This window comes from Coregonus lavaretus (genome assembly GCF_964263955.1).
Source record: "Coregonus lavaretus genome assembly, chromosome: 15".
Classification (NCBI taxonomy): Eukaryota; Metazoa; Chordata; class Actinopteri; order Salmoniformes; family Salmonidae; genus Coregonus; species Coregonus lavaretus.
In genome coordinates this window covers 34,449,134-34,473,853 of record NC_140002.1, presented here as the reverse complement: position 1 = coordinate 34,473,853, position 24,720 = coordinate 34,449,134, and the positions used below count along the sequence as shown (strand labels likewise).

The 24,720-nt window shown below is 43.3% G+C and overlaps 2 protein-coding genes across 9 annotated transcripts in view; both read left to right on the top strand.

The window, feature by feature from the left end:
- Positions 1-2,929: 2,929 nt before the first annotated feature.
- On the top strand, positions 2,930-14,366 carry LOC311142530 (RPA-related protein RADX-like). 4 transcript variants are annotated; one of them, XM_084178195.1, is made up of 17 exons: positions 2,984-3,068; positions 3,553-4,075; positions 4,161-4,303; positions 6,629-6,821; positions 6,988-7,096; positions 7,244-7,344; positions 7,451-7,570; positions 7,681-7,776; positions 8,108-8,275; positions 9,989-10,131; positions 10,343-10,491; positions 10,808-10,855; positions 10,970-11,109; positions 11,344-11,625; positions 12,883-13,065; positions 13,797-13,892; positions 14,041-14,366. In XM_084178195.1, the coding sequence occupies exons 2-17, from the start codon at positions 3,583-3,585 to the stop codon at positions 14,175-14,177; spliced, it is 2,601 nt and encodes an 866-aa protein (XP_084034321.1). In that variant the 5' UTR covers positions 2,984-3,068; positions 3,553-3,582; the 3' UTR covers positions 14,178-14,366. The 4 variants fall into 4 exon arrangements, with proteins under 4 accessions (XP_084034318.1, XP_084034320.1, XP_084034321.1 ...); XM_084178192.1 differs by having other exon boundaries at positions 2,930-4,075; positions 10,346-10,491; XM_084178194.1 differs by lacking the exon at positions 13,797-13,892 and having other exon boundaries at positions 2,930-4,075; positions 10,346-10,491.
- A 678-nt stretch (positions 14,367-15,044) lies between these two features.
- The window catches only part of LOC311142381 (E3 ubiquitin-protein ligase RNF128-like), a 52,680-nt gene continuing 43,004 nt past the window's right edge, over positions 15,045-24,720 (top strand). For 3 of the 5 annotated variants that reach the window (XM_084178030.1, XM_084178029.1, XM_084178033.1), the window contains exon 1: positions 15,047-15,587. In XM_084178030.1, coding sequence (XP_084034156.1) covers positions 15,116-15,587 — 472 coding nt within the window. In that variant the 5' untranslated portion in view covers positions 15,047-15,115. Of the gene's footprint in view, positions 15,588-24,720 lie in introns of all 5 variants that reach the window. The other 2 variants (XM_084178032.1, XM_084178031.1) reach the window with 2 other exon arrangements.

Here is a 24,720-nt window from a genome sequence, read left to right as displayed (position 1 = left end):
CTGGTGGCCATCATGGCTTTGTGGTTTGGCCACCAGCGTGCCGAAGGGGATTGCTGCCAAGAAGCCCTCCACCCACAGGATCATGTTAATCAGGAATCAAGATAGAATCTGAGATCTCACCTTTTCATCTCGTAGCAGTTAGCTCTCATCTCGCCTGGTCACTAAGCTCTTCAATAAGGCCATTCTACTGCCAATGTTTGTCTATGGAGACTGCATGGCTGTCTGCTCAATTCTTTACACAGGGTATCCACATACACTATATATACAAAAGTATCTCATGGCAGTTAGCTCTCATCTCGCCTGGGCATTGCACCAGCCAGATGAAGCAACTGCACATCTAATCTTCTTCCCCATCCTCTCTTGTCTTGATTATAAAGGGAGGTAGCCTGTTCTCCTCAAAATATTATTAGCAAGCTAACTAACGTTAGCCAACTTGAGCAGATATCTCAGCTTGCTAACTAGCAAAGCCAACCAACTACACACCAAATATACACAGAGCAAACAATTATTTTCTAAACTAGTGTTAGTCTCAACCAAATGACAAGTACATAGCTAGACCTATTGCTCTGATACACAACGTAAGAACCACTAGATACAGGCTAGCCAGAAGTCTTTAATGCTAGCTAACTAACTAACCAGTCATGTAATGCCAATAGAAGAGGCTAGCTAGCTAGCATACGTTTTGTAGCGGTTATGCTATGTGGAAACACTCGTTTGAATTCTTCCCTTCATCTTCCAAACCAACACCTTTTTAACAAATGTTATCCATATTTAGCACAGTCAGTGGAAACGTGCTTCCAGACCGGAACCTTGTAAAACGTGAAAGCACGTTCAAGAATGACAACACCTCACCTGATTGGTCGGAAGAAAAAGCCGTGTCCACCAGAGCTAGTGTTTTTCTGTGCGGCTTGCTTGCAGAATTTTTTTTTACAACTGCAAAACTTTTGGCACAGGTTAGTTGCAAAATTAGCGCCAAAACTCTGAGCGCACAGATTCGACATCGCCAAATGTAGTTTTGATTCACAGAAGATTCACCAGTCGCAAGTTTAGTAAATGAGTGTCATTCATTCTGAAATGTAGTTGCATGCTTGCTAATCTTATTGAATTTATTCACAAATCAATTGATATGCTTGCAAGTGTTGTGTTTATTCACACATCACGTTATGCGCTTGCAAGTGTTGTTGCATTTATTCTCAAAGTAAGTTACATGTTTGCAAATATGTTTTGCAACTACAAAACTCAGTATACAGGTGCAACTCATATTTTACATGTGCAAATCATACTTTACATGCTTGTATAATTAAGTCACAATTTTACCTCCATACTCTCTCTCTCTCTCTCTCCAATCTCCATTGGATTTGTTTATACTGCATATACTTCAGGGGTGAGTGAGAGAGAGACAGAGGATTTCTTTAGATTGTGTGTATATATATATATATATATATATATATATATATATATATATATACACACACAATCTGTTTACCAAACATTATTATCTGATCATTTGAACACTTACTTCACATGTCTTGATTCATGAAACGTGTAAAAAAAAAACAGTAACCCCATGTGTCCAAGTACTAAATATACACCTAACAAAAAATATAAATGCAACATGTAAAGTGTTGGTCCCATGTTTCATGAGCTGAAATAAATGATCCCAGAAATGTTCTATATGCACAAAAAGCTTTTCTCTCAAATGTTGTGCACACATTTGTTTACGTCCCTGTTAGTGAGCATCCATCCACCTGACAGGTGTGGCATATCAAGAAGCTGATCATTACACAGGTGCACCTTGTGCTGGGGACAATAAAAGGCCACTCTAAAATTTGCAGTTTTGTTACACAACACAATGCCACAGATGTTTCAAGTTTTGAAGGCGCGTGCAATTGGCATACTGACTGCAGGATAATTGAATATTAATTTCTCTACCATAAGCCGCCTCCAACGTCATTTTAGATAATTTGGCAGTACCATCCACTGGCCTCACAACCGCACCACATGTATGGCATCATGTGGGTGAGCGATTTTCTGATGTTAAGGTTGTGAACAGAGTGCCCCATGGTGGTGGTGGGGTTATGGTATGGGCAGGCATGAGCTACAGACAACGAACACAGTTGCATTTTATTGATGGCAATTTGAATGCACAGAGAAACCATGTAAACAAACTCCTGTGGCCAATTGTTGTGCCATTCATCCACCGCCATCACCTCATGTTTCAGCATGATAATGCAAGGCCCCATGTCGCAAGGATCTGTACACATTTCCTGGAAGCTGAAAATGTCCCAGTTCTTCCATGGCCTGCATACTCACCAGACATGTCACCCATTGAGCATGTTTGGAATGCTCTGGATTGACGTGTGTTCCACTTCCCGCCAATATCCGGCAACTTCGCACAGCCATTGAAGAGGCCACAATCAACAGCCTGATCAACTCTATGCGACAAAGATGTGTTGTGCTGCCTGAGGCAATTGGTGATCACACCAGATACTGACTGGTTTTCTAATCCACGCCCCTACCTTTTTTTAAAGGTATCTGTGACCAACAGATGCATATATTCCCAATCATGTGACATCTATAGATTAGGGCCAAATTCATTTACTGATTTCTTTATATGAACTGTAACTCAGTAAAATCTTTGAAATTGTTGCGTTTAGATTTTTGTTCAGTATAGTACAATATCAAAAACTCATTGCATACAAACCCGTTGGCCGATTTATAAAAAGTATTCAGATTTGTCCATCAGTAAACTCAGAGAACAATTGTACCAAAATAAATTATACATTTATGTTATGGACATGAATGCGTTAATGTGCAATTGAAGATGATTTTCTCTGATGTAATTCTGTGAAAGAAGTCCTGTTAATAAATGTGTAGCCAGCCTTCATAATATATATGCAAAGCACTGTGTGCGTCACTGGGGCATTCCAGCACTGCTTCGATGTGCGGAATAACCGCTTCCAAAATTCAAATCCACTGCCGCCGAAGCAAAAGCGGAACTCTCTGAGATGCTGTAACTAGCTAGCTACAATGTTTCCAACCAACTTGTCGTGACTTTCTCATCCTTTGTAAGTAAAAAACTAGCTAGCTAGTCAACTAGTCATAAAACGGAAGAACGGATACTGTTCATTGTTGTTCATCAGGAACGTCATTAGCATGCTAACGCTTTAGTTAGCTGACTGGCCAACAGCTGAGTTAGCTAACTAAGTATCTAAAGTTAGCTACTATAGTTTTTTTGCAAGATAAAGCTATCTATATTATTGGATTTGGCAAGACCGATACAGCTAGCACTAGGTTGATGGTTAACGCTTGTTTGCGTGGTCAGCAAACGGCTGTTTAAAATCTTTGTTTACAGAGCTAAAGTTAGCTAGCTACTTTGTTAGCCAAGGCATACATGCAAGCTAGCTAGCTAGTTGTAAACAACCCCGTTTTCCCCAGTGCATGGCCTGTTGCGCATTAATGATGCCCGAAGAAGTTGAAAACATATCGGCTTGTTCCGATCCATTGACTGGAAATAATCCTAATTCTTTCTTACATTCTACTTTGGAACAGTTCTTTACTGCAAAAACACTTACACTTAAAATGGACAAAACTGATGCTGTAGCTGTCATTGGACTTCAGAGATATTTGACAGAACAACAAAATGTTAGACAACAACAACAACCTCCTGACAGCTACAGCTATGACATGACAGTGACTGATGGAGTCTGGCAGGCCAAGTGCATTCTTGACCGTAGTTTAAATAATCTGATCCACAAAAACATTATTCGCAGTGGAATTGATATCAACATCACCCAGTGCTCGTTTGTTTACAATGAGAGAAGATTGGGTCAGGGTTGTGTTTGCATCGAGAAGATTGAACATGGTTCAAAGGAGTCTAATGTGTTGCGCAAGATTAAGGACTTGGATTCCCTCCCCATGCTTTCAAAGGATGGCTTTGGAAACATTGTGGCATTGCAAAGTGATTCACCCCTGCAGGTGGGCCGTAAGCATTACCTGTCTCTTTGGAATAACGAGGATCCTGAAGGCAGAGTATGGGTTCCAGATGTCCCCCCATCAGACGTGGTGCTGGATGGTAAGATGAGAATTTCAGTTGCTGACTTTTGTGAGAAACTACAACCTCCCACAGAAATTGTGATAAGATGTTATGTCTTCAACAGTGTCAAAGATGACCCTCCTGTGTGATCTAGAGTCGTCTCTCGGATGCATGTTTCGACCTCTACCCCTGATAGTGAGGGTGATTCATAAATCCAGACTGCGGTATTATGGAAAACCTGGACTCAAGATTGATTACCCATACCAGGTGAGGCATAAACATACAGTGCCTTCGGAAAGTATTCAGACCCCTTGACTTTTTCCACATTTTGTAATGTTACAGCCTTATTCTAAAATTGATTAAAATGTGTTTTCCCCATCAATCTACACACAATACCCCATAATGACAAACAAAAACAGGATTTTTTAATTTATTTACATTTTTACATTTTAGTCATTTAGCAGACGCTCTTATCCAGAGCGACTTGCAGTTAGTGAATACATTTATTTTATTTTATACTGGCCCCCCGTGGGAATCGAACCCACAACCCTGGCGTTGCAAACGCCATGCTCTATCAACTGAGCTACATCCCTGCCGGCCATTCCCTCCCCTACCCTGGACGACGCTGGGCCAATTGTGCGCCGCCCATGAGTCTCCCGGTCGCGGCCGGCTGCAACAGAGCCTGGATTCGAACCAGGATCTCTAGTGGCACAGTTAGCACTGCGATGCAGTGCCTTAGACCACTGCGCCGCTCATATATATATATATGAAAAACGTATGCACTCACTAACTGTAAGTCGCTCCAGATCTGTGCCTCGACACAATCCTGTCTCGGAGCTCTACGGACAATTCCTTCGACCTCATGGCTTGGTTTTTGCTCTGACATGCACTGTCAACTGTGGGACCTTATATAGACAGGTGTGTGCCTTTCCAAATCATGTCCAATCAATTGAATTTACCACAGGTGGACTCCAATCAAGTTGTAGAAACATCTCAAGGATGATCAATCGAAACAGGATGCACCTGAACTCAATTTCGAGTCTCATAGCAAAGGGTCTGAATACTTATGTAAATAAGGTATTTCTGTTTTTTATTTTGTATACATCTGGCCCTTCATTGGACACTGTGTTAACAAACCTCCAAACGAGCTTCAATGCCATACAACACTCCTTCAGTAGCCTCCAACTGCTCTTAAACACTAGTAAAACTAAATGCATGCTCTTCAATCGAACGCTGCTAGAATCACTACTCTCGACGGGTCTGACCTAGAGTATGTGGACAACTACAAATACCTAGGTGTCTGGTTAGACTGTAAACTCTCCTTCCAGACTCACATTAAGAATCTCCAATCCAAAGTTAAATCTAGAATCGGCTTCCTATTTCGCAACAAAGCCTCCTTCACTCATGCTGCCAAACATGCCCTCGTAAAACGGACTATCCTACCGATCCTTGATTTCGGCGATGTCATTTACAAAATAGCCTCCAACACTCTACTCAGCAAATTGGATGTAGTCTATCACAGTGCCATCCGTTTTGTCTCCAAAGCCCCATACACTACCCACCACTGTGACCTGTACGCTCTTGTTGGCTGGTCCTCACTACATGTTCGTCGTCAAACCCACTGGCTCCAGGCCATCTATAAATCACTGCTGGGTAAATCCCCGCCTTATCTTAGCTCATTGGTCACCATAGCAGCACCCACCCGTAGTCTGCGCTCCAGCAGGTATATCTCACTGGTCATCCCCAAAGCCAACACCTCCTTTGGCCGCCATTCCTTCCAGTTCTCTGCTGCCAATGACTGGAAATAATTGCAAAAATCTCTGAAGCTGGAGACTCTTATCTCCCTCACTAACTTTAAGCATCAGTTGTCAGAGCACCTTACCGATCACTGCACCTGTACACAGCCCATCTGAAATTAGCCCACCCAACTACCTCATCCCTATATTGTTATTTATTTTGCTCTTTTGCACCCCAGTATCTCTCTTTGCACATAATCTCTTGCACATCTAGCATTCCAGTGTTAATTATAATTATAATTATTTAGCACTATAGCCTATTTATTGCCTTACCTCCATAACTTGCTACATTTGCACACTCTGTTGTATTTTTTTGACTTTGTTTTTTTACCCCATATGTAACTCTGTGTTGTTTTTAATCGCACTGCTTTGCTTTATCTTGGCCAGGTCGCAGTTGTAAATGAGAACTTGTTCTCAACTGGCTTACCTGGTTAAATAAAGGTGAAGAAAAAAAACAAAAAAACAATTGTAATAGATTTGCAAACACTTCTAAAAACCTGTTTTCGCTTTGTCATTATGGGGTATTGTGTGTAGATTGCTGAGGATATGTATTTAATTAATCAATTTTAGAATAAGGCTGTAACGTAACAAAATGTGGAAAAGGTCAAGGGGTCTGAATACTTACCAAAGGCACTGTATAATCATGTATCTATACCATACCATTGACCAATACACCATCTCTTCTCTACTCAACCCTGACACTATAATTAACATCTCTTCGAATGTTGTCAGTATTCTGTATGAAGTGTCTCATCAGGATTTACCCTCTCTTTATGTTTATTTCTCTATTCTCCAGGCCTACTTTGAGGTTGCAGACCAGAGTGGCACCATGTCCCTTGTCCTGTGGAATGAGCTGTGTCCAGAATGGTACCAGAGACTGAATGTTGGAACTGTGCTCTATCTCCAAAATTACACCCTCAAGCAGAGCTATCAAAACAGGTCACGACCTCACATAGACAACCACAGAATGAAGAGCTTTCACTCAGTAGGTACTGAACTCAACCTAGTCATTCACAACTTAGTAAATCAACATTACCAGTATGTTGCCATGCAGACACTCCTGATTAGTCATTTTGAGTGAACATTCTGTCTGATTCTGAGTACTTTGCGAAACTGTTCATTTTAATATGAATTTTTACTTCGCCTGTCTTACAGAAATGTGTCTGAATCCACGGAATCCCACTGCAGTCCTTACTGTGGTTCCAGCCAAGAGTGTGCCGCCTCAATGGGGCTTGCCCGAGGTTTCCTACCAGTTCGCCATTAGGTCAATTCACAACCACATTATGCAGTTGAAATGAGATTTTATGTAAAAACAAAGGCCTTTCCCTGGGTAACATTTCCAACATTACTAAGCAGTCTTTATTATCTGCCTGAACTACTTATTCCTAGCTTATAAATGTTTTTCTTCTAGATCAGAACTGGAGAGCTTGGCCAGCAATTCTGCATGTGATGTCATTGGCTTGGTAACTTTTGTGAGTCGGGTGGAGAGAATCAAGAATAAGGGGAACACAGGTAAGAGTTGCTCATTACACTTGAACTAGTCACTTATTTCTCACTATTAGGTCATTCCATGTGAAAATGTAACACAAATGCCCATAATTTCTTCCCTCTTTTGCAGGCCCAGAAAAATACTGGACATACCGCTGGGTCCATGCAGTGGATGGAACATCCAATATTCCTTTCATTTTGGAGATCTTTGCTTCTTCACAACCAGAAATATTCAATGGGATATACCCAAGTAAATATGACTATTAAATTTAGTATAATACCAACAATTCCATAGGTAAACTGAACAGAACTCCCCTAATTGTACTTATTTTCCCCCTGCTCTGCACTCTCCCATTGCAGTGACATACCTGGTCTGCACTCAGATGAGGAAGTGTCAAGAGCAAGACTCACTCCCTTACCTCACCAGCAGCTGTGAGACACAGATATTCACAACAGGTAAGTGCTGCTGTCATTTGCAAAGAAACAAAAGATCAAATCAAAGGTTATTTGTCACATGCACAAAATACAGCGGGTGTGACGACAGTACAGTGAAATGCTTACTTGCAGATCTTCCTCATCAGTACAGAATACATGTAGATTAATAAAAGTAATACAATATATAATAAAAACTAATTTCCCCTTATACAAAAAATGCGATACAGTGTGAAACAGAAGTTCAACAGTAAAACTGCTCTATTTAAAAAGGAATAAATGGAGAAACACACTGCAACTTTGTGAAGATCTAGTATGTAGTTGTTATACTTTATCAGATGTAGTTTTCCCTCAGGGTATCACAAGGGCCAGCCCTACGTGTCGGACCCCAGGGTGAAGAGCTTCATCCAATGGACCAAGACTCTGAAGGACAGCGTCATGCTGAAGAAGACTGTTGTTGGTGGCCATTATTGCTTCCCTCATGCCCCTCTGATTTTCACACAGTCAGTGGCAGATGGCTCAGGTAAAAGAGGTGAACCTTTTTCAAGAAGGAAAGATCTACATCTGTCTGTAATATGCACCACCTTTTTTTGTATGCTTGTTTTTAACTACAGCAGACATCACCATTTAAATCATTTTCATAATTACAGTGCATTTGGAAAGTATTCAGACCCCTTGACTTTTTCCATATTTTGTTAGGTTACAGCCTTATTCTAAAATTGATTACTGTTTTTCCCTTCATCAATCTACACACAATACCACATAGTGACAAAGCAACAACAGGTTTTAGAAATGTTTGCACATTTATAAAAAATAAAATGCCACATTTATGTAAGTATTCAGACCCTTTACTCAGTACTTTGTTGAAGGGCCTTTGGCAACGATTACAGCCTCGAGTCGTCTTAGGTATGACGCTACAAGCTTGGCACACCTGTATTTGGGGAGTTTCTCCCATTCTTCTCTGCAGATCCTCTCAAGCTCTGTCAGGTTGGATGGAGAGCGTTGCTGCACAGCCATTTTCAGGTCTCTAGAGATGTTAGATTGGGTTCAAGTCCAAGCTCTGGCCGGGCCACTCAATGACATTCAGAGACTTGTCCCGAAGCCACTCCTGCGTTGTCTTGGCTGTGTGCTTAGGGTCGTTGTCCTGTTGGAAGGTGAACCTTCGCCCCAGTCTGAGGTCCTGAGTGCTCTGGAGCAGGTTTTCATCAAGGATCTCTCTGTACTTTGCTATGTTCATCTTTCCCTCGATCCTGACTAGTCTCCAAGTCCCTAACGCTGAAAATCATCCCCACAGCATGATGCTGCCACCACCATGCTTCACCGTAGGGATGGTGCCAGGTTTCCTCCAGAAGTGATGCTTGGCATTCAGGCCAAAGAGTTCAATCTTGGTTTCATCAGACCAGAGAATCTTGTTTCTCATGGTCTGAGAGTCCTTTAGGTGACTTTTGGCAAACTCCAAGCAGGCTGTCATGTGCCTTTTACTGAGGAGTGGCTTCCGTCTGGCCACTTTACCATTAAGGCCTGATTGGTGGAGTTCTGCAGAGATGGTTGTCCTTCTGGAAGGTTCTCCCATCTCCACAGAGGAACTCTGGAGCTCTGTCAGAGTGACCATCAGATTCTTGGTCACCTCCCTGACCAAGGCCCTTCTCCCCCGATTGCTCAGTTTGGCCAGGCAGCCAGCTCTAGGAAGAGTCTTGGTGGTTCCAAACTTCTTCCATTTAAGAATGATGGAGGCCCCTGTGTTGGGGACCTTCAATGCTGCATACATTTTTGGGTTCTATTCCCCAGATCTGTGCCTCAACACAATTCTGTCTCAGAGCTCTACGGACAATTCCTTCGACCTCATGGCTTGGTTTTTGCTCTGACATGCACTGTCAACTGTGGGACCTTATATAGACAGGTGTGTGCCTTTCCAAATTAGGTCCAATCAATTGAATTTACCACAGGTAAACATCTGAAGGATGATCAATGGAAACAGGTTGCACCTGAGCTCAATTTCGAGTCTCATAGCAAAGGGTCTTAATACTTATGTAAATAAGGTATTTCTGTTTTTTATTTGTAATAAATTTGCAAACAATTCTAAACTTGTTTTCGCTTTGTCATTATGGGGTATTGTGTGTAGATTGAGGAAATGTTTTTATTTAATCCATTTTAGAATAAGGATGAAACATAGCTAAATGTGCAAAAAGTCAAGGCGTCTGAATACTTTCCGAATGCACTGTATTTCCCATCTCAGCTCAAGTTCCTCTAGTTGCTGCAAATGAACTGAAGAGTGAGATGGAGGGTCTGCATTATCGTGAGCACAAGCGGCTGGCAATCCAAGGACAGATCATGGCTGTGCAGTATGTGACATGGCCAGAGGAGACTCTGTCAGACCAGGTAGGTTTCATAGATGTATAACACACTTCATGTGAATTCAACACACTTATAGTATTTTTCTAAAGTAGATGTGTTGGTTTTTTTACATGAAAAAGAAACAGGACGCATTACAAGACAAAAAAACAAGAACAGTTGCCTGTACAGAACTTTATAGGTATTGATATTGTCATTGGTAAGGAAAGTTTAGAATGTAATGCCTGGTTCTCTCCAGCAGACGGTTCAGTCTGTTGTGACTGTACCTGACCCACCCAGTGATCAGAGGACTGTAGAAGTGACTGAGACTCCGATAAACAGGGAAACATCGTCCTCTAGTGTGCAGAGCTCACCCAGCAGAAGGAAAAGAAAACAACCAAAGAAGAGGTGAATAATCCCCAAATGGGGCGGAGAAAAATTGTGCCGTTTTAAAGCTAATTTCCTGCAATTCTACACATTATGACATGTTTTATGTGTGTTAAATTATTATAATAATCTTGTCGGGACCCGCGGTCTGTATTGACCTCGTTATGGGTCTGGATCCGGACCACGGTCCACTTGTTTAGTATGGCTGCCCTAAAACAAGGGTAAGCTATTAAACATTCAAAATTGTACCGGTAACTCCCCTTTTCCTATGGCATTTGAAATTGGATTAGCATATTTTCACTTTAATGTTTTAGAATCATTTTCTGTTGTCTTTTAGAGTGATGAAGCGATGCTATATTACTCGTGCCAGGATGCAAGAGAAAAGGTAATGAATCAACTTCTATGCTCCATCATACCAGGTCACTGTAATAATTTCTCTATGCCCATCAGGGACCCACCCAGTAACTCAGGTTATAATGAGAGCTTTGTCTGTTCACAGAGAGGCTGGCCATGGCTTAACAGAAGAAGAGCTAGGTGAACAGGAAGAGGAGAGTGATTCTGAATCAGAGGAAGAGGAAGTTGGTCCACTAGAAAGAAACCCAGACCAAACTAGAGCCAGTGGACAACGAGGTCCATCAGGTATAAGAGTGTTGTGCCACATTAACATACTATCTCACCACTTATCTATGTGGCCTAACTTCTATTCCTCTCTTCATGGGTTAAGCATGGCTAGTGTAGTGCAGGGGCTAGCCTGAGATATTAACTATACTGTTTATCTGGAAACCATGGAAACTACTTGCCATCGCATCATTAATGTGGGATGTTACAACAAGGTTAGTGACACTGGTAGGCCTACTGTATTTTGTTTCTAAGATATTCCACAGAGTGAAGGCGCTACTGGAGAGAGAGCAGTTGCAGACTGTGATTGGACATCCTGGGAAAGCAGCTCATGGCCGAAGCAGAGACAAGAAGTGTTAGAATATTTACATCCTGGTGGTGTGTACTCGGAGAGCCTTTCTCAGAGATTCAGATTTGACGACAAGACCCTTCTGCTGCAGCAGAGTAACCTACATGCTGCCAGGTGGACTCCAGAGCAAACCACAGACACCCTCTCACCAGTAACCTGCAAAGGATACTATAAGATCACAATATTAGGTAATGTAGAGCTCATGTACAGCATTTATTTGTAATTTCTTTCATTTGATTGGAGTTAATCTGTGATTTTTATTGTTTTCAGGGGTGAAGGTAAGCCGGTCCGGTACAGACTACCGGCAAAATAAATAGTGCCGGTACGCGTGCTGGTAAAACATGAGCCTATCACAATAATTAAATCAAAGATGAAAACTGTAGGCTATCGCACCATAATCTATCGTTAGCGCCTGTCAGCCGCATGAGAAATGAGCAAATGGACTTGAAAACCCGGTGGTATAGCTCCAAAATGCGGTGTGATTCGAGGTGAACAGTAAAATTTTGCGCAGGCAGAGATGACTGGCCGGGCCATGACGCAAGCAGACACCAGTGAGTGGACACATCAATCAATTATGCCTAATGACAATCGCCGAATGTCATACTTTTTGGGGGTGTTTTAATAGATTTCCATCCATCTCTTTCCATTCATCTAATGTTGGTCGCACAGTGCACTGTTTTAGATGCTGGAATTATTTTAGAGTGGACCAACGTGTGCAGATGTGATTTGTTTGACATGCCTGGTTGTGTGCCCCATTTTTTTAAAAGGTAATACATTTTTATAGATGACATGTCTTTACTATTAGGCCCATAAAAATAATTTGTGCACATCGGAGGTCCTGTACCGGGAAGAAATACAATCTTTCACCCCTGATTGTTTTGTACATCCTTAGTGGTTTTATTTATATTTTATTCTATAATTTCAGGGCCTCCCGAGTGGCGCAGCGGTCTAAGGCACTGCATCGCAGTGCTTGAGGCGTCACTACAGCCCCGGGTTCAATCCCAGGCTGTGTCACAGCCGGCCGTGACCGGGAGACCTATGAGGCGGCGCACAATTGGCCCAGCGTCGTCCGGTTAGGGGAGGGTTTGGCCGGCAGGGATTTCCTTGTCCCATCGCGCTCTAGTGAGCCTTCTTGTGGCGGGCCAGGCGCCTGCAAGCTGACTTCGGTCGCCAGTTGTACGGTGTTTCCTCCGACACATTGGTGCGGCTGGCTTCAATTGGTGCGGCTGTGTCAAGAAGCAGTGCGGCTTGGCAGGGTCTTGTTTCGGAGGACGCATGGCTCTCGACCTTCGCTTCTCCGGAGTCCGTACGGGAGTTGCAGTGATGGGACAAGACTAACTACCAATTGGATTTCACGAAATTGGGGAGAAAAAAGGGGTAAAAAGTACCAAAAAAAAAGTCTATAATTTCATTGTTTTACTACTTTCATTGTCTCTCTCTGGCAGGTATAAACCAGCAGATGGCCATCGATGCTGCCTTTGTTCCTGTGATGTCATCTGGGGACCCCAGGTCCTTAGGTCTACCTCAAGACCCCCATGACAACACACTTCTTTCCTGCCTGTCTGCAGGCTTCATCTGCCCTCTCGCAGACCCCCTGAGCCAGAGTGAGGTTGCTCTCCCTGAACCAGGTAACACACTGGGTAGAGGGGGACAGGAGGGGAGGGTAAACGCACACCCCTGAGAGCAAGTCATGGGGCACTGCTTCTAGCTAAGGTGAAACTCCAGGCTATTTTCAAGCAGACTACTATTCGTGGTTCATGACCTGCTCACAAGCATTTTTACAATATCATATTTCCTAAGGTTGACCTCCAAGTGGGTCTTTCAACTCTAAAACGTAGATTCCACTTAAGAAAGCAGTTATGGCAAATCAAATGCGCTGTCCATTTCTGAGGCTAGACTGAGTATTGATTACATTGTACAGTACAGGGTCAAATCAAACTTTATATGGTAGATTCTGTCTACACATATAATATTAGGCATTGATTAATTACATACTGAGTATACTCAAACATTAGGAACGCCTTCCTAATATTGAGTTGCACCCCCCCCCCCCCCCCCCCTTGCCCACAGAAGAGCCTCAATTTGTCGGGGCATGGACTGGTGTTGAAAGTGTTCCACAGGGATGCTGGCCCATATTGAATCCAATGCTTCCCACAGTTGTGTCAAGTTGGCTGGATGTCCTTTGGGTGGTGGACCATTCTTGATACACACAAGAAACTGTTGAGCGTGAAAAACCCAGCAGCGTTGCAGTTCTTGACAGCTAGTACCTTACCCTGTTCAAAGGCACTTAAATATTTTGTCTTGCCCATTCACCCTCTGAATGGCACACTTACACAATCCATGTCTCAATTGTCTCAAGGCTTAAAAATCCTTCTTCAACCTGTCTCCTCCCGTTCATCTACACTGATTGAAGTGGATTTAACAAGTGACATCAATAAGGGATCATATTCACCTGGTCAGTTAAGGTGTTCATAATGTTTTGTATACTCAGTGTAGAATGTAGACACTGTTTTTAGGAGGTTTGCATACATAATGTTTCCAACAATTTAAATACTCTGAAGTTAATTTGTGTATGCTGGTTTTTCTTAATTTTGTTCTTTCAGAGGAGATTTTAGCAACTGCTGAGGAGCTGAAAGACACCCATTTTGTGTGTATCCTTGACCTCTGTCATCTGGGAGGAGATAAATTGGAGGTTATCATCACCAAGGTGTATAGAATGACTGACATTGCTTTGGTATAGATATTGGACCACAGTATGTGTTGTCTTGTCTGAAATTAATGTATTCTTTCTTGAGTTGTTCTTGTCTATTAATGTTCTGTGTTATGTCATGTTTCATGTTTTGTGTGGACCCCAGGAAGAGTAGCTGCTGCTTTTGCAACAGCTAATGGGGATCCTAATAAAATGCCAAATACCAAATTGTTAACATGATTAGCCAGACACGTTTTATTGTTAAATACTGGAAATACTTTTGTAGATATCTTTTGAGCTAATTGTCTCTTTTTAAACTGGGGTTTTGAGTATTTTGAAAAAACGTAAGTATAATTTCAACAACAAATAAAATAATCACATTTTAAAGAGGATTCGTAAACCATTTTCTTAAGGGGTTTTTACTAAATATTTATGTCAAGTCGTCTTCCATATTCACATGCTTAATGTTTCCTGATGCCACATCATAAAGACAAGCTACATGGGCTCTGGAAAACATACATGGAACTATGCAGCTTGTAATGCTGTAAACAAAGGAATTTCCAAAATTATTTTGCTTGATCTTTGGTGTTTCAAGCCTACTGTATAATTTATTATCTTGTGCACTGTTATGGCAGCAGTAGTGTTGATATGTAATGTGTTTGTTGACACTGCTAATTTTAAATCCTGCTAGAACATTTCCTCTTACACTTTCGATAGCACACTGGCCGAAACTAATGAAGACATCATGATGTGTTGGATTACAACACTTAAATATCACAAACAAAATCGTGTCAAATCAATGATAGTGTAAATGTTATATAATATTTTCCCAGACTAGCATTCACAGGTAAACTTGGACTAAACAAACGCAAAGCTAGTGAGCAAGGTCCACTAAGATAACAGAAACCACGACTGACGTAGACTTGGTTTAGGTTACAGAGAAGGAAGGTGTCAGTTTACTGCCTACAGTACAGCACCCCAGGCAGCCGATGATCAGGAAGACAGGGCTTGACTCAACTACAGGCGTTGCGAGTGTGTTTGAGAGGAAAATGGGGAAGAGAGGCACACATTGCTTTGGCTTGGTCTTTTTCACATTGCTCTGCCTGATAACTGCTCAAAATACTGGGGCGAACATGGTATTTTGGATGGCTACCATTCAAACGCGTTACTGGAACACAAGTGACAACAAAACGGTGTTACAAAGCTGTGAGTGTGGATTATATGGGGCCCACTCTCCTGTCATCTCAGCTTCCGGAGAGGTGACGCTTCCTATTTCAGATCCCTTAGCCTGTGGGCCCCAGACTAGCTTTAATAGCTCAGAGCCATGGATAGCCCTTATTCAGAGGGGAAACTGCACCTTCGCTGAGAAGATCCTGGCTGCTGCTGAAAGTGGAGCCGCTGGTGTGGTTATTTACAACCTCCCTGGTACAGGCAATGAGGAAATCCCCATGATGCACCACGGTGAGTGATGTTGTTTTTACTAATCTCTTTTCCCCCCTATGTGCTAGTATACTGCATGTGACATTTAGTTCAGTTGAATCCATAGACTATTTTGAAAGAGAGAAGAACCACAGTTTACATCAGCTACATGAGAGTGCAAAGGATTTGTTTGTATTTCCATGAAATGCAAAGTTGAAGTCTCCCGTGTCTTCTTTTGAAACGCATGAACAGTTAACCAAACAACAGCCCTTCCACTTGGTAGTGCTTCAGCTTTTTTATTTCTCTATTCCTCACAGAATTGCAGCCTTAATAACTAATGAGTGTATTGTAAAGTAGCTTAAAGTAAAGGTGGCTGAGGGTTAAGGGATATTTGGTGTCTGATTCAATCAGTAATATGCGGTCTACTGATCCACACATTCTCTGACCTACAGTTGGAGATAAGGTTAGGCCATTTGGTCAATGATTCTCTCATCTGCTTTGTTTCCACATGATACACAGCACAGCAGGCAAACAAAACCAATGCTGCAGTAGGTGCTTAGATATGATGATGTGGGGGTATATGATGATAGCATCATTTATTAATAGCAATCAATAACCTAAACCATAAATGATGGCCACACTGGCTGTCATGATTTTCTTTGTATAGTCATACAGTGCAGATGCACAATACAAATGTGTACAAATAGCCTACACTAGAAAAAAAAAAGATGAGCTTCCCTGTTTCTGACAGTTTGTGCAGAAATTATTTGGTTGTGCAAACCCACAGTTTCATCAGCTGTCCGGGTGGCTGGTCTCAGACAATCCTGCAAGTGAAGAAGCTGGATGTGGAGGTCCTGGGCTGGCGTGGTTACGTGTGGTGTGCGGTTGTGAGGCTGGTTGGACGTACTGCCAAATTCTCTGAAATGATGGAGGCGGCTTATGGTAGAGAAATGAACATTAAATTCTCTGGCAACAGCTCTGGTGGACATTCCTGCAGTCAGCATGCTAATTGCACGCTCCCTCAAAACTTGAGACATCTGTGGCATTGTGTTGTGTGGCAAAACTGCACATTTTAGAGTGGCCTTTTATTGTCCCCAGCACAAGGTGTTTAATCAGCTTCTTGATATACCACAACTGTCAGGTGGATGGATGAATTATCTTGGCGTAGGAGAAATGGTCACTAACGGGTGTAAACAAATGTGTGCACAGCGTTTGAGAAATATGGAAAAAAAATTGGGATCTTTTATTTCAGCTCATGAAACATGAGACCAACACTTTACATGTTGCGTTTTATATTTTTGTTTAGTGTGTATATATATATATATATATACACACACACAGTGAGGGAAAAAAGTATTTGATCCCCTGCTGATTTTGTACGTTTGCCCACTGACAATGGTAGGTTTATTTGAACAGTGAGAGACAGAATAACAACAAAAAAGTCCAGAAAAACGCATGTCAAAAATGTTATAAATTGATTTGCATTTTAATTAGGGAAACAAGTATTTGACCCCTCTGCAAAACATGACTTAGTACTTGGTGGCAAAACCCTTGTTGGCAATCACAGAGGTCAGACGTTTCTTGTAGTTGGCCACCAGGTTTGCACACATCTCAGGAGGGATTTTGACCCACTCCTCTTTGCAGATCTTCTCCAAGTCATTAAGGTTTCGAGGCTGACGTTTGGCAACTCGAACCTTCAGCTCCCTCCACAGATTTTCTATTGTATTAAGGTCTGGAGACTGGCTAGGCCACTCCAGGACCTTAATGTGCTTCTTCTTGAGCCACTCCTTTGTTGCCTTGGCTGTGTGTTTTGGGTCATTGTCATGCTGGAATACCCATCCACGACCCATTTTCAATACCCTGGCTGAGGGAAGGAGGTTCTCACCTAAGATTTGACGGTACATGGCCCCATCCATCGTCCCTTTGATGCGGTGAAGTTGTCCTGTCCCCTTAGCAGAAAAACACCCCCAAACCATAATGTTTCCACCTCCATGTTTGACGGTGGGGATGGTGTTCTTGGGGTCATAGGCAGCATTCCTCCTCCTCCAAACACGGCGAGTTGAGTTGATGCCAAAGAGCTCGATTTTGGTCTCATCTGACCACAACACTTTCACCCAGTTCTCCTCTGAATCATTCAGATGTTCATTGGCAAACTTCAGATGGGCCTGTATATGTGCTTTCTTGAGCAGGGTGACCTTGCGGGCGCTGCAGGATTTCAGTCCTTCACGGCGTAGTGTGTTACCAATTGTTTTCTTGGTGACTATGGTCCCAGCTGCCTTGAGATCATTGACAAGATCCTCCCGTGTAATTCTGGGCTGATTCCTCACCGTTCTCATGATCATTGCAACTCCACGAGGTGAGATCTTGCATGGAGCCCCAGGCTGAGGGAGATTGACAGTTATTTTGTGTTTCTTCCATTTGCGAATAATCGCACCAACTGTTGTCACCTCACCAAGCTGCTTGGCGATGGTCTTGTAGCCCATTCCAGCCTTGTGTAGGTCTACAATCTTGTCCCTGACATCCTTGGAGAGCTCTTTGGTCTTGGTCATGGTGGAGAGTTTGGAATCTGATTGATTGATTGCTTCTGTGGACAGGTGTCTTTTATACCGGTAACAAACTGAGATTAGGAGCACTCCCTTTAAGAGCAATTCTGGTTCCCCTTTACTGAGCAACTGGGGCTTATATAGCTTCAGGAGGAGTTGGTAAATTGGAGACAGCTGCGTCCTGACGAGGGCGCGGTGTCAGCTCTCCAATCATCAATGTTTTTCAAATCAATCAGCTGCTTGTTGAGGAATTTCAGGAACCCATTTCCTGAAATACCTACATGAAAATACACAAACCACAACATAGAAACTGGGGAACGTAACAATCATTAGAAAACCCTTTTGCAATTATGTTAGCACAGCTGAAAACTGTTGTGCTGATTAAAGAAGCAATACAACGGGCCTTCTTGAGACTAGTTGAGTATCTGGAGCATCAGCAATTGTGGGTTCGATTACAGGCTCAAAATGGCCAGAAACAAATAACTTTCTTCTGAAACTCGTCAGTCTATTCTTGTTCTGAGAAATGAAGGCTATTCCAGGCGTGAAATTGCCAAGAGGGCATGTTTGGCAGCATGAGTGAAGGAGGCTTTGTTGTGAAATAGGAAGACGATTCTAGATCTAACTTTTGATTGGAGATGCTTAATGTGAGTCTGGAAGGAGAGTTTACAGTCTAACCAGACACCTAGGTATTTGTAGTTGTCCACATACTCTAGGTCAGACCCGCCGAGAGTAGTGATTCTAGTCAGGTGGGCGGGTGCAAGCAGCGTTTGGTTGAAGAGCATGCATTTAGTTTTACTAGTGTTTAAGAGCAGTTGGAGGCTACAGAAGGAGTGTTGTATGGCGTTGAAGCTTGTTTGGAGGTTTGTTAACACAGTGTCCAATGAAGGGCCAGATGTAGCCAAAATGGTGTCGTCCACATAGAGGTGGATCCGAGCGTCACCAGCAGCAAGAGCGACATCATTGATATACACAGAGAATACAGTCGGCCCGAGAATTGAACGCTGTGGCACCCCCATAGAGACGGCCAGAGGTCCAGACAACAGGCCCTCCGATTTGACACATTGAACTCTATCTGAGAAGTATTTGGTGAACCAGGCGAGGCAGTCATTAGAGAAACCAAGGCTATTTAGTCTGCCAATAAGAATGCAGTGGTTGACAGAGTCGAAAGCCTTGGCCAGGTTGATGAAGACGGCTGCGCAGTACTGTCTTTTATCGATCGCGGTGATAATATCATTTAGGACCTTGATCGTGGCTGAGGTGCACCCATAACCAGCTCGGAAACCGGATTGCATAGCGGAGAAGGTACGGTGGGATTCGAAATGGTCGGTGATCTGTTTGTTAACTTGGCATTCAAATACTTTCGAAAGGCAGGGCAGGATGGATATAGGTCTGTAACATTTTGGATCTAGAGTGTCACCCCCTTTGAAGAGGGGGATGACCGCGGCAGCTTTCCAATCTCTGGGGATCTCAGACGTTACGAAAGAGAGGTTGAAAAGGCTAGTAATACGGGTTGCGACAATTTCGGCGGCTAATTTTAGAAAGAAAGGGTCCAGATTGTCTAGCCCAACTGATTTGTAGGGTCCAGATCTTTCAGCTCTTTCAGAACATCAGCTGTCTGAATTTGGGTGCAGAGCTGGTGGCCGGGGTAGTGGTAGTCAGGTTGAAAGCATGGCCAGCCGTAGCAAAATGCTTGTTGAAATTCTCGATTATTGTAGATTTATCGGTGATGACAGTGTTTCCTAGCCTCAGTGCAGTGGGCAGTTGGGAGGAGGTGCTCTTATTTTCCAAGGACTTTAGTGTCCCAATTTTTTTTGGAGTTAGTGCTACAAGATGCAAATTTCTGTTTGAAAAAGCTAGCCTTTGCTTTCCTAACTGATTGTGTATATTGGTTCCTGACTTCCCTGAAAAGTTGCATATCACGGGGGCTGTTCGATGCTAATGCAGTACGCCACAGGATGTTTTTGTGCTGGTCAAGGGCAAGTCTGAGGAGAACCAGGGGCTATATCTGTTCTTAGTTCTGAATTTTTTGAATGGGGCATGCTTATTTAAGATGGAGAGGAAAGCCCTTTAAAGAACAACCAGGCATCCTCTACTGACGGAATGAGGTCATGTTTACAGATTTAGGGTTGTACCTGGTAGGTTCGTTGATAATTTGTGTGAGATTGAGGGCATCTAGTTTAGATTGTAGGTTGGCCGGGGTGTTAAGCATATCCCAGTTTAGGTCACCAAGCAGTACGAACTCTGAGGATAGATGGGGGGCAATCAGTTCACATATGGTGTCCAGGGCACAGCTCGGGGCAGAGGGGGGTCTGTAGCAAGCGGCAACAGTGAGAGACTTATTTCTGGAAAGGTGGATTTTTTGAAGTAGAAGCTCAAACTGTTTGGGCACAGACCTGGATAGTACGATAGAGCTCTGCAGGCTATCTCTACAGTAGATTGCAACCCCACCCCCTTTGGCAGATCTATCGAGACGGAAAATGTTGTAGTTGGGGATGGAAAGTTCTGAATTTTTGGTGGCCTTCCTAAGCCAGGATTCAGACACTGCTAGAACAGGATTGGTGGAGTGTGCTAACGCAGTGAATAACTCAAACTTAGGGAGGAGGCTTCGGATGTTAACGTGTAAGAAACCAAGGCTTTTACGGTTACAGAAGTCAACAAATGATAACGCCTGGGGAGTAGGAGTGATACTGGGGGCTACAGGGCCTGGGTTAACCTCTACATCACCAGAGGAACAGAGGAGGAGTAGAATAAGGATACGGCTAAAGGCTTTAAGTACTGGTCTTCTAGTGCGTTGGGTACAGAGAAAAGAAGGGGCAGATTTCCGGGCGTTGTAGAATAGATTCAGGGCATTATGTACAGACAAGGATATGGAAGGATATGAGTACAGTGGAGGTAAACCTAAGCGTTGGGTAATGATGAAAGAGAGAGCATCACTGGAGGCACCGATTTGAGTCGGTCTCCGCGTGTATGGGGGGTGGGACAAAGGAGCTATCTAAGGCAGGTTGAGCTGGGCTGGGGGATCTACAATGAAATAGTACAATAAGAAATAACCGAAACAGCAATAAGCACGGCATATTGACATGGGAGAGAGGCATAAAGCAATCACAGGTGTTAATCGAGAGAGCTAAGACAACAGCTGGTAATGGTGACAAAGTTTGGGCTGAGGCTAAACATAAACAGGATGCGGTACCGTATAAAGGAACAGTCCAGCAGGCATCAGCTGTATAGCTGAGTTATCATAAGGTCCGGTGAACAGCAATAGGAGAGTTCGGAGGTAGTTCGGGGGCTGCTACAGCACTGCCGAGCAAGAGGCAACGGCTTGCGTGTGCTAGCGGGCCGGGGCTAGCAGATGGATCTTCGTGGTCGACGTCGTAACGGGAAGCCTGTTGGAACCACATCAGACGATTTCGTCGGCAGACCAGTCGTGTTGGATCGGCGGGGCTCCGTGTCAACACTAGGAGGTCCCGTCCGGTTGACAGAGAGGTAGATAGCCAGGAGATGGGCCTGGCTCGAGGCTAGCTCAAGGCTGATTAGCCAACAACAACATCCATTTGGTTTTAGCTAGCTAGTTGCGCTGATCCGGTGTTAAAGGTCCAGTGATTCAGTGATTCCGGCAGAAAAACCGATATGTTCTGGGTCGATAACGCGCTGTGCAGACAGTGCAGACTGGCCGATAATAGTCCAGGCTAGAGCTGGCTGGCAGGTAGTGCAGGCCACGGACAATGGTAAAAAAACGCTAACGGTGGCTAATAGCAAGTAGCTAGTTAGCTGGCTACTCCCGTCCGGTAGACCGAGAGGTAGATAGCCGGGATATGGGCCTGGCTCGAGGCTAGCTTAAGGCTAACTGGTGCTTGCTTCGGGGGCTAACAGCAACATCCATTCGGTTGTGGCTAGCTAGTTGCGATCTGGTGTTAATGTCCAGTGATTCAGTTATTCCGGCAGAAAATCCGATGTTCTGGGTGAAAACCGCTAACGGTGGCTAATAGCAAGTAGCTAGTTAGCTGACTAGCTAGTTTCAACTGGAGATTCTAGATAAAAGGTAAGTCAATAATAGAATCCGTTCCACATTGAGTGAGGCGGGTTGCAGGAAAGTATGTTTAGTAGAAGGATGAAAAGTGTGAAAGGGAAATGTGTACGAAAAATACAAAAAAACAGGCTATTTACACGGACACACAACAAAGAACACGACCGCACTGCTACGCCATTTTGGATTCCTGCATGAAAAGTATTATGACCGTGTCCTTCGCTACCACCTGCCCTCACAGTCGTTAACAGAACTGCGGGAAAACGGTGCCAGACAGGTGGGGTGGGTCATCCCCACCTCACGCTAGCACAGCAGACAGGAGGCTAGGATGACACGTGTACTAGCTAGCTTGATAGTTAACGACACTGTATGCTAGCTTGCTAGCTAGATCATGGTGTCATCCCCGCCTCCCGCCTTTTGTGTACTGGAGAAAACCGTGCCCGACAGGCGGGGGCTAAGGACACTGTCTACCAATCGTGTCTGCTTGCTGTGTACCGGAGTCCTCCTTTGAACTAGCTGGCTAAGCGAGCACACACTGTCCTTCGCTCCCGCCTGCCTTCGCCATCGTTAACAGAATTGCGGGATAATGGTGCCCGACAGGAAGGGGTGAAGGACACTGTCTACGGTGTACGGCTGGATAGCTACTGTTGTCAGTGTTGCCAACTCCTCACTAAGGAAAGTAGCTATTGGCTGTCCTAAAAGTTGCAAGAAGTCGCTAAATGACGTCATCACCTAATTAGCATAATTGGCCATGTGCATGTAATTGTGATGGAAGCTGTAGGAGAGAGGAATAACGTTGTGAGTAACAAACACCCTACATTTACATCCTGCCCTGAATGTGGCTTCCCGCATGCGCGATTCATTTGCAATCTGGACGCGGAGGGGTGAACATCTCCTGCTCTGACTGTAGCTGGGAGGGACTGCTGCGCGAGGACTGGGCCGCCTGTGAGTGCTTTGGGACGAGGGTTGGGCCCACGGCAGCACCCGCTGCTCGTTGAGAAGAGTAAGAACGATACGTGCTTTCACGTCAGTCTCCAATAACACCAGAAAAAGTCGCTAGATTTGTCGCTAGTCGCTTTTTTGAAAATGGCGCTAGAGGGGTCTGAAAACTAAATATAGCGACAAACTCGCTAAGTTGGCAACACTGACTGTTGTGTCCCCCGCCCCTTCTGTTGGGTTTATCGGCAGCTGGGATCCAGTGTTATTGTGCATTAACGCCACCTACTGTACTGGAGCACCCCCGCCTTCGACCTGTCCTAACTTGACCAATAGAAGTATGAAGAGGGGTTCCTGCAGATGCAGGAATGCCCACATGCAATTGCACCCTTCTCTTTCATTTAGGCTACCCCGGCCACTTCAATCACCCAATAGCCTACTATATTATTTTATGAAAAAGCTCTCATAGCCAAATTGTCAAGACAAGTTGATTTGAAAACCATTGTCTATAGTAGTTACATTTATAATGTTCACTGAATAACTTTTGAGTGTACTTAACATAGGCCTACATCTGGAAATTATTTGTTAAATGTGTTCCCTCTGCACATCTCTAATTCAGAAGAACCCCACTGTAGGCCTACCTACACATGTATCATGTGGCATAGCCTTGGAAGTAAACATGGTAGCCCATCTCTTTTTCAATTCTTTATGCAGTTGACATTGACGTGCTGAAAAACAATAGTAATTCCCTCAGGTTGTCCATTCCATGTGGGGGTGTAATGAAGTTCGGGTTTAAGTGAAAAGATGGTAAACCTTTTTAATATTAAGTCATTGAGCTATACAGTGACTCCGTTAGCTAATTTAGGGAATACATGTACAACATTTATGAAACGTTTGTGTTGACATGATTCACATGGTTGTTAGAAATAGAGGAGCCTGTTTCAGGGTGATAAGGAAGGCTTGAAGCCAATAGTGTGTAAACATCTAAATAGTACTGTACTTAAATTCTATTGTAGTACTTGTTAACCCCCTCAAAATGTCAGAAATATTTCAAGTTGACATTGGTTTTTCGGTTATGCTTGAAGGAAAAAACAAAGTTGTGAAATCTGGCTAAAACAATTGAGCGACTGTGTTGTTCAACATCACTCATCTGTGCATGACTGGTGTAAGTGTCATGCATCAGTTGACTCATTTCCAATGAGATCCTTTCTAGGTGGATTCAACACAATGAAAGTGAACATGAATTCTGACTTACTGAAACTGGTTTGATGACAACCCATGTAATAGGGCTGGGAATATTTCTACATTTCTTAATTCCATTCTTTTAGATTTTTGTGTATTGTTAGATATTATTGCACTGTTGGAGCTAGGAACACAAGCATTTAGCTACACCCGCAACAACATCTGCTAAACATGTGTATGCAACCAATAACATTTGATTAGATTTTTTATTTGAATTGTCAGGGACCTCACGATACGATATTTATTGTGATTCTCACGATTCTATATGTATTGCGATTCAATACTGTGAGTTTATTGCGATTCATTGTTCCAAACATATTGCTCACCATATGTCTGCTGCAGAGGGACAAGAGGGAGCATGATAAAATGAGTTTTGATCAGTCATGGAAATAAAAATGCTGAAAACAAATTGGCTCCCTATTTAAAAAGA

Bases quoted from the DNA above. Each gene is read 5' to 3' on its own strand.
- LOC311142530 (XM_084178192.1), top strand. From the start codon at position 3,442: ATGGCCTGTTGCGCATTAATGATGCCCGAAGAAGTTGAAAACATATCG. The intron at 11,626-12,882 runs GTAATGTAGAGC...TCTCTCTGGCAG, and splicing joins CTATAAGATCACAATATTAG to GTATAAACCAGCAGATGGCC. The intron at 13,066-13,796 runs GTAACACACTGG...AATTGTCTCAAG, and splicing joins GGTTGCTCTCCCTGAACCAG to GCTTAAAAATCCTTCTTCAA.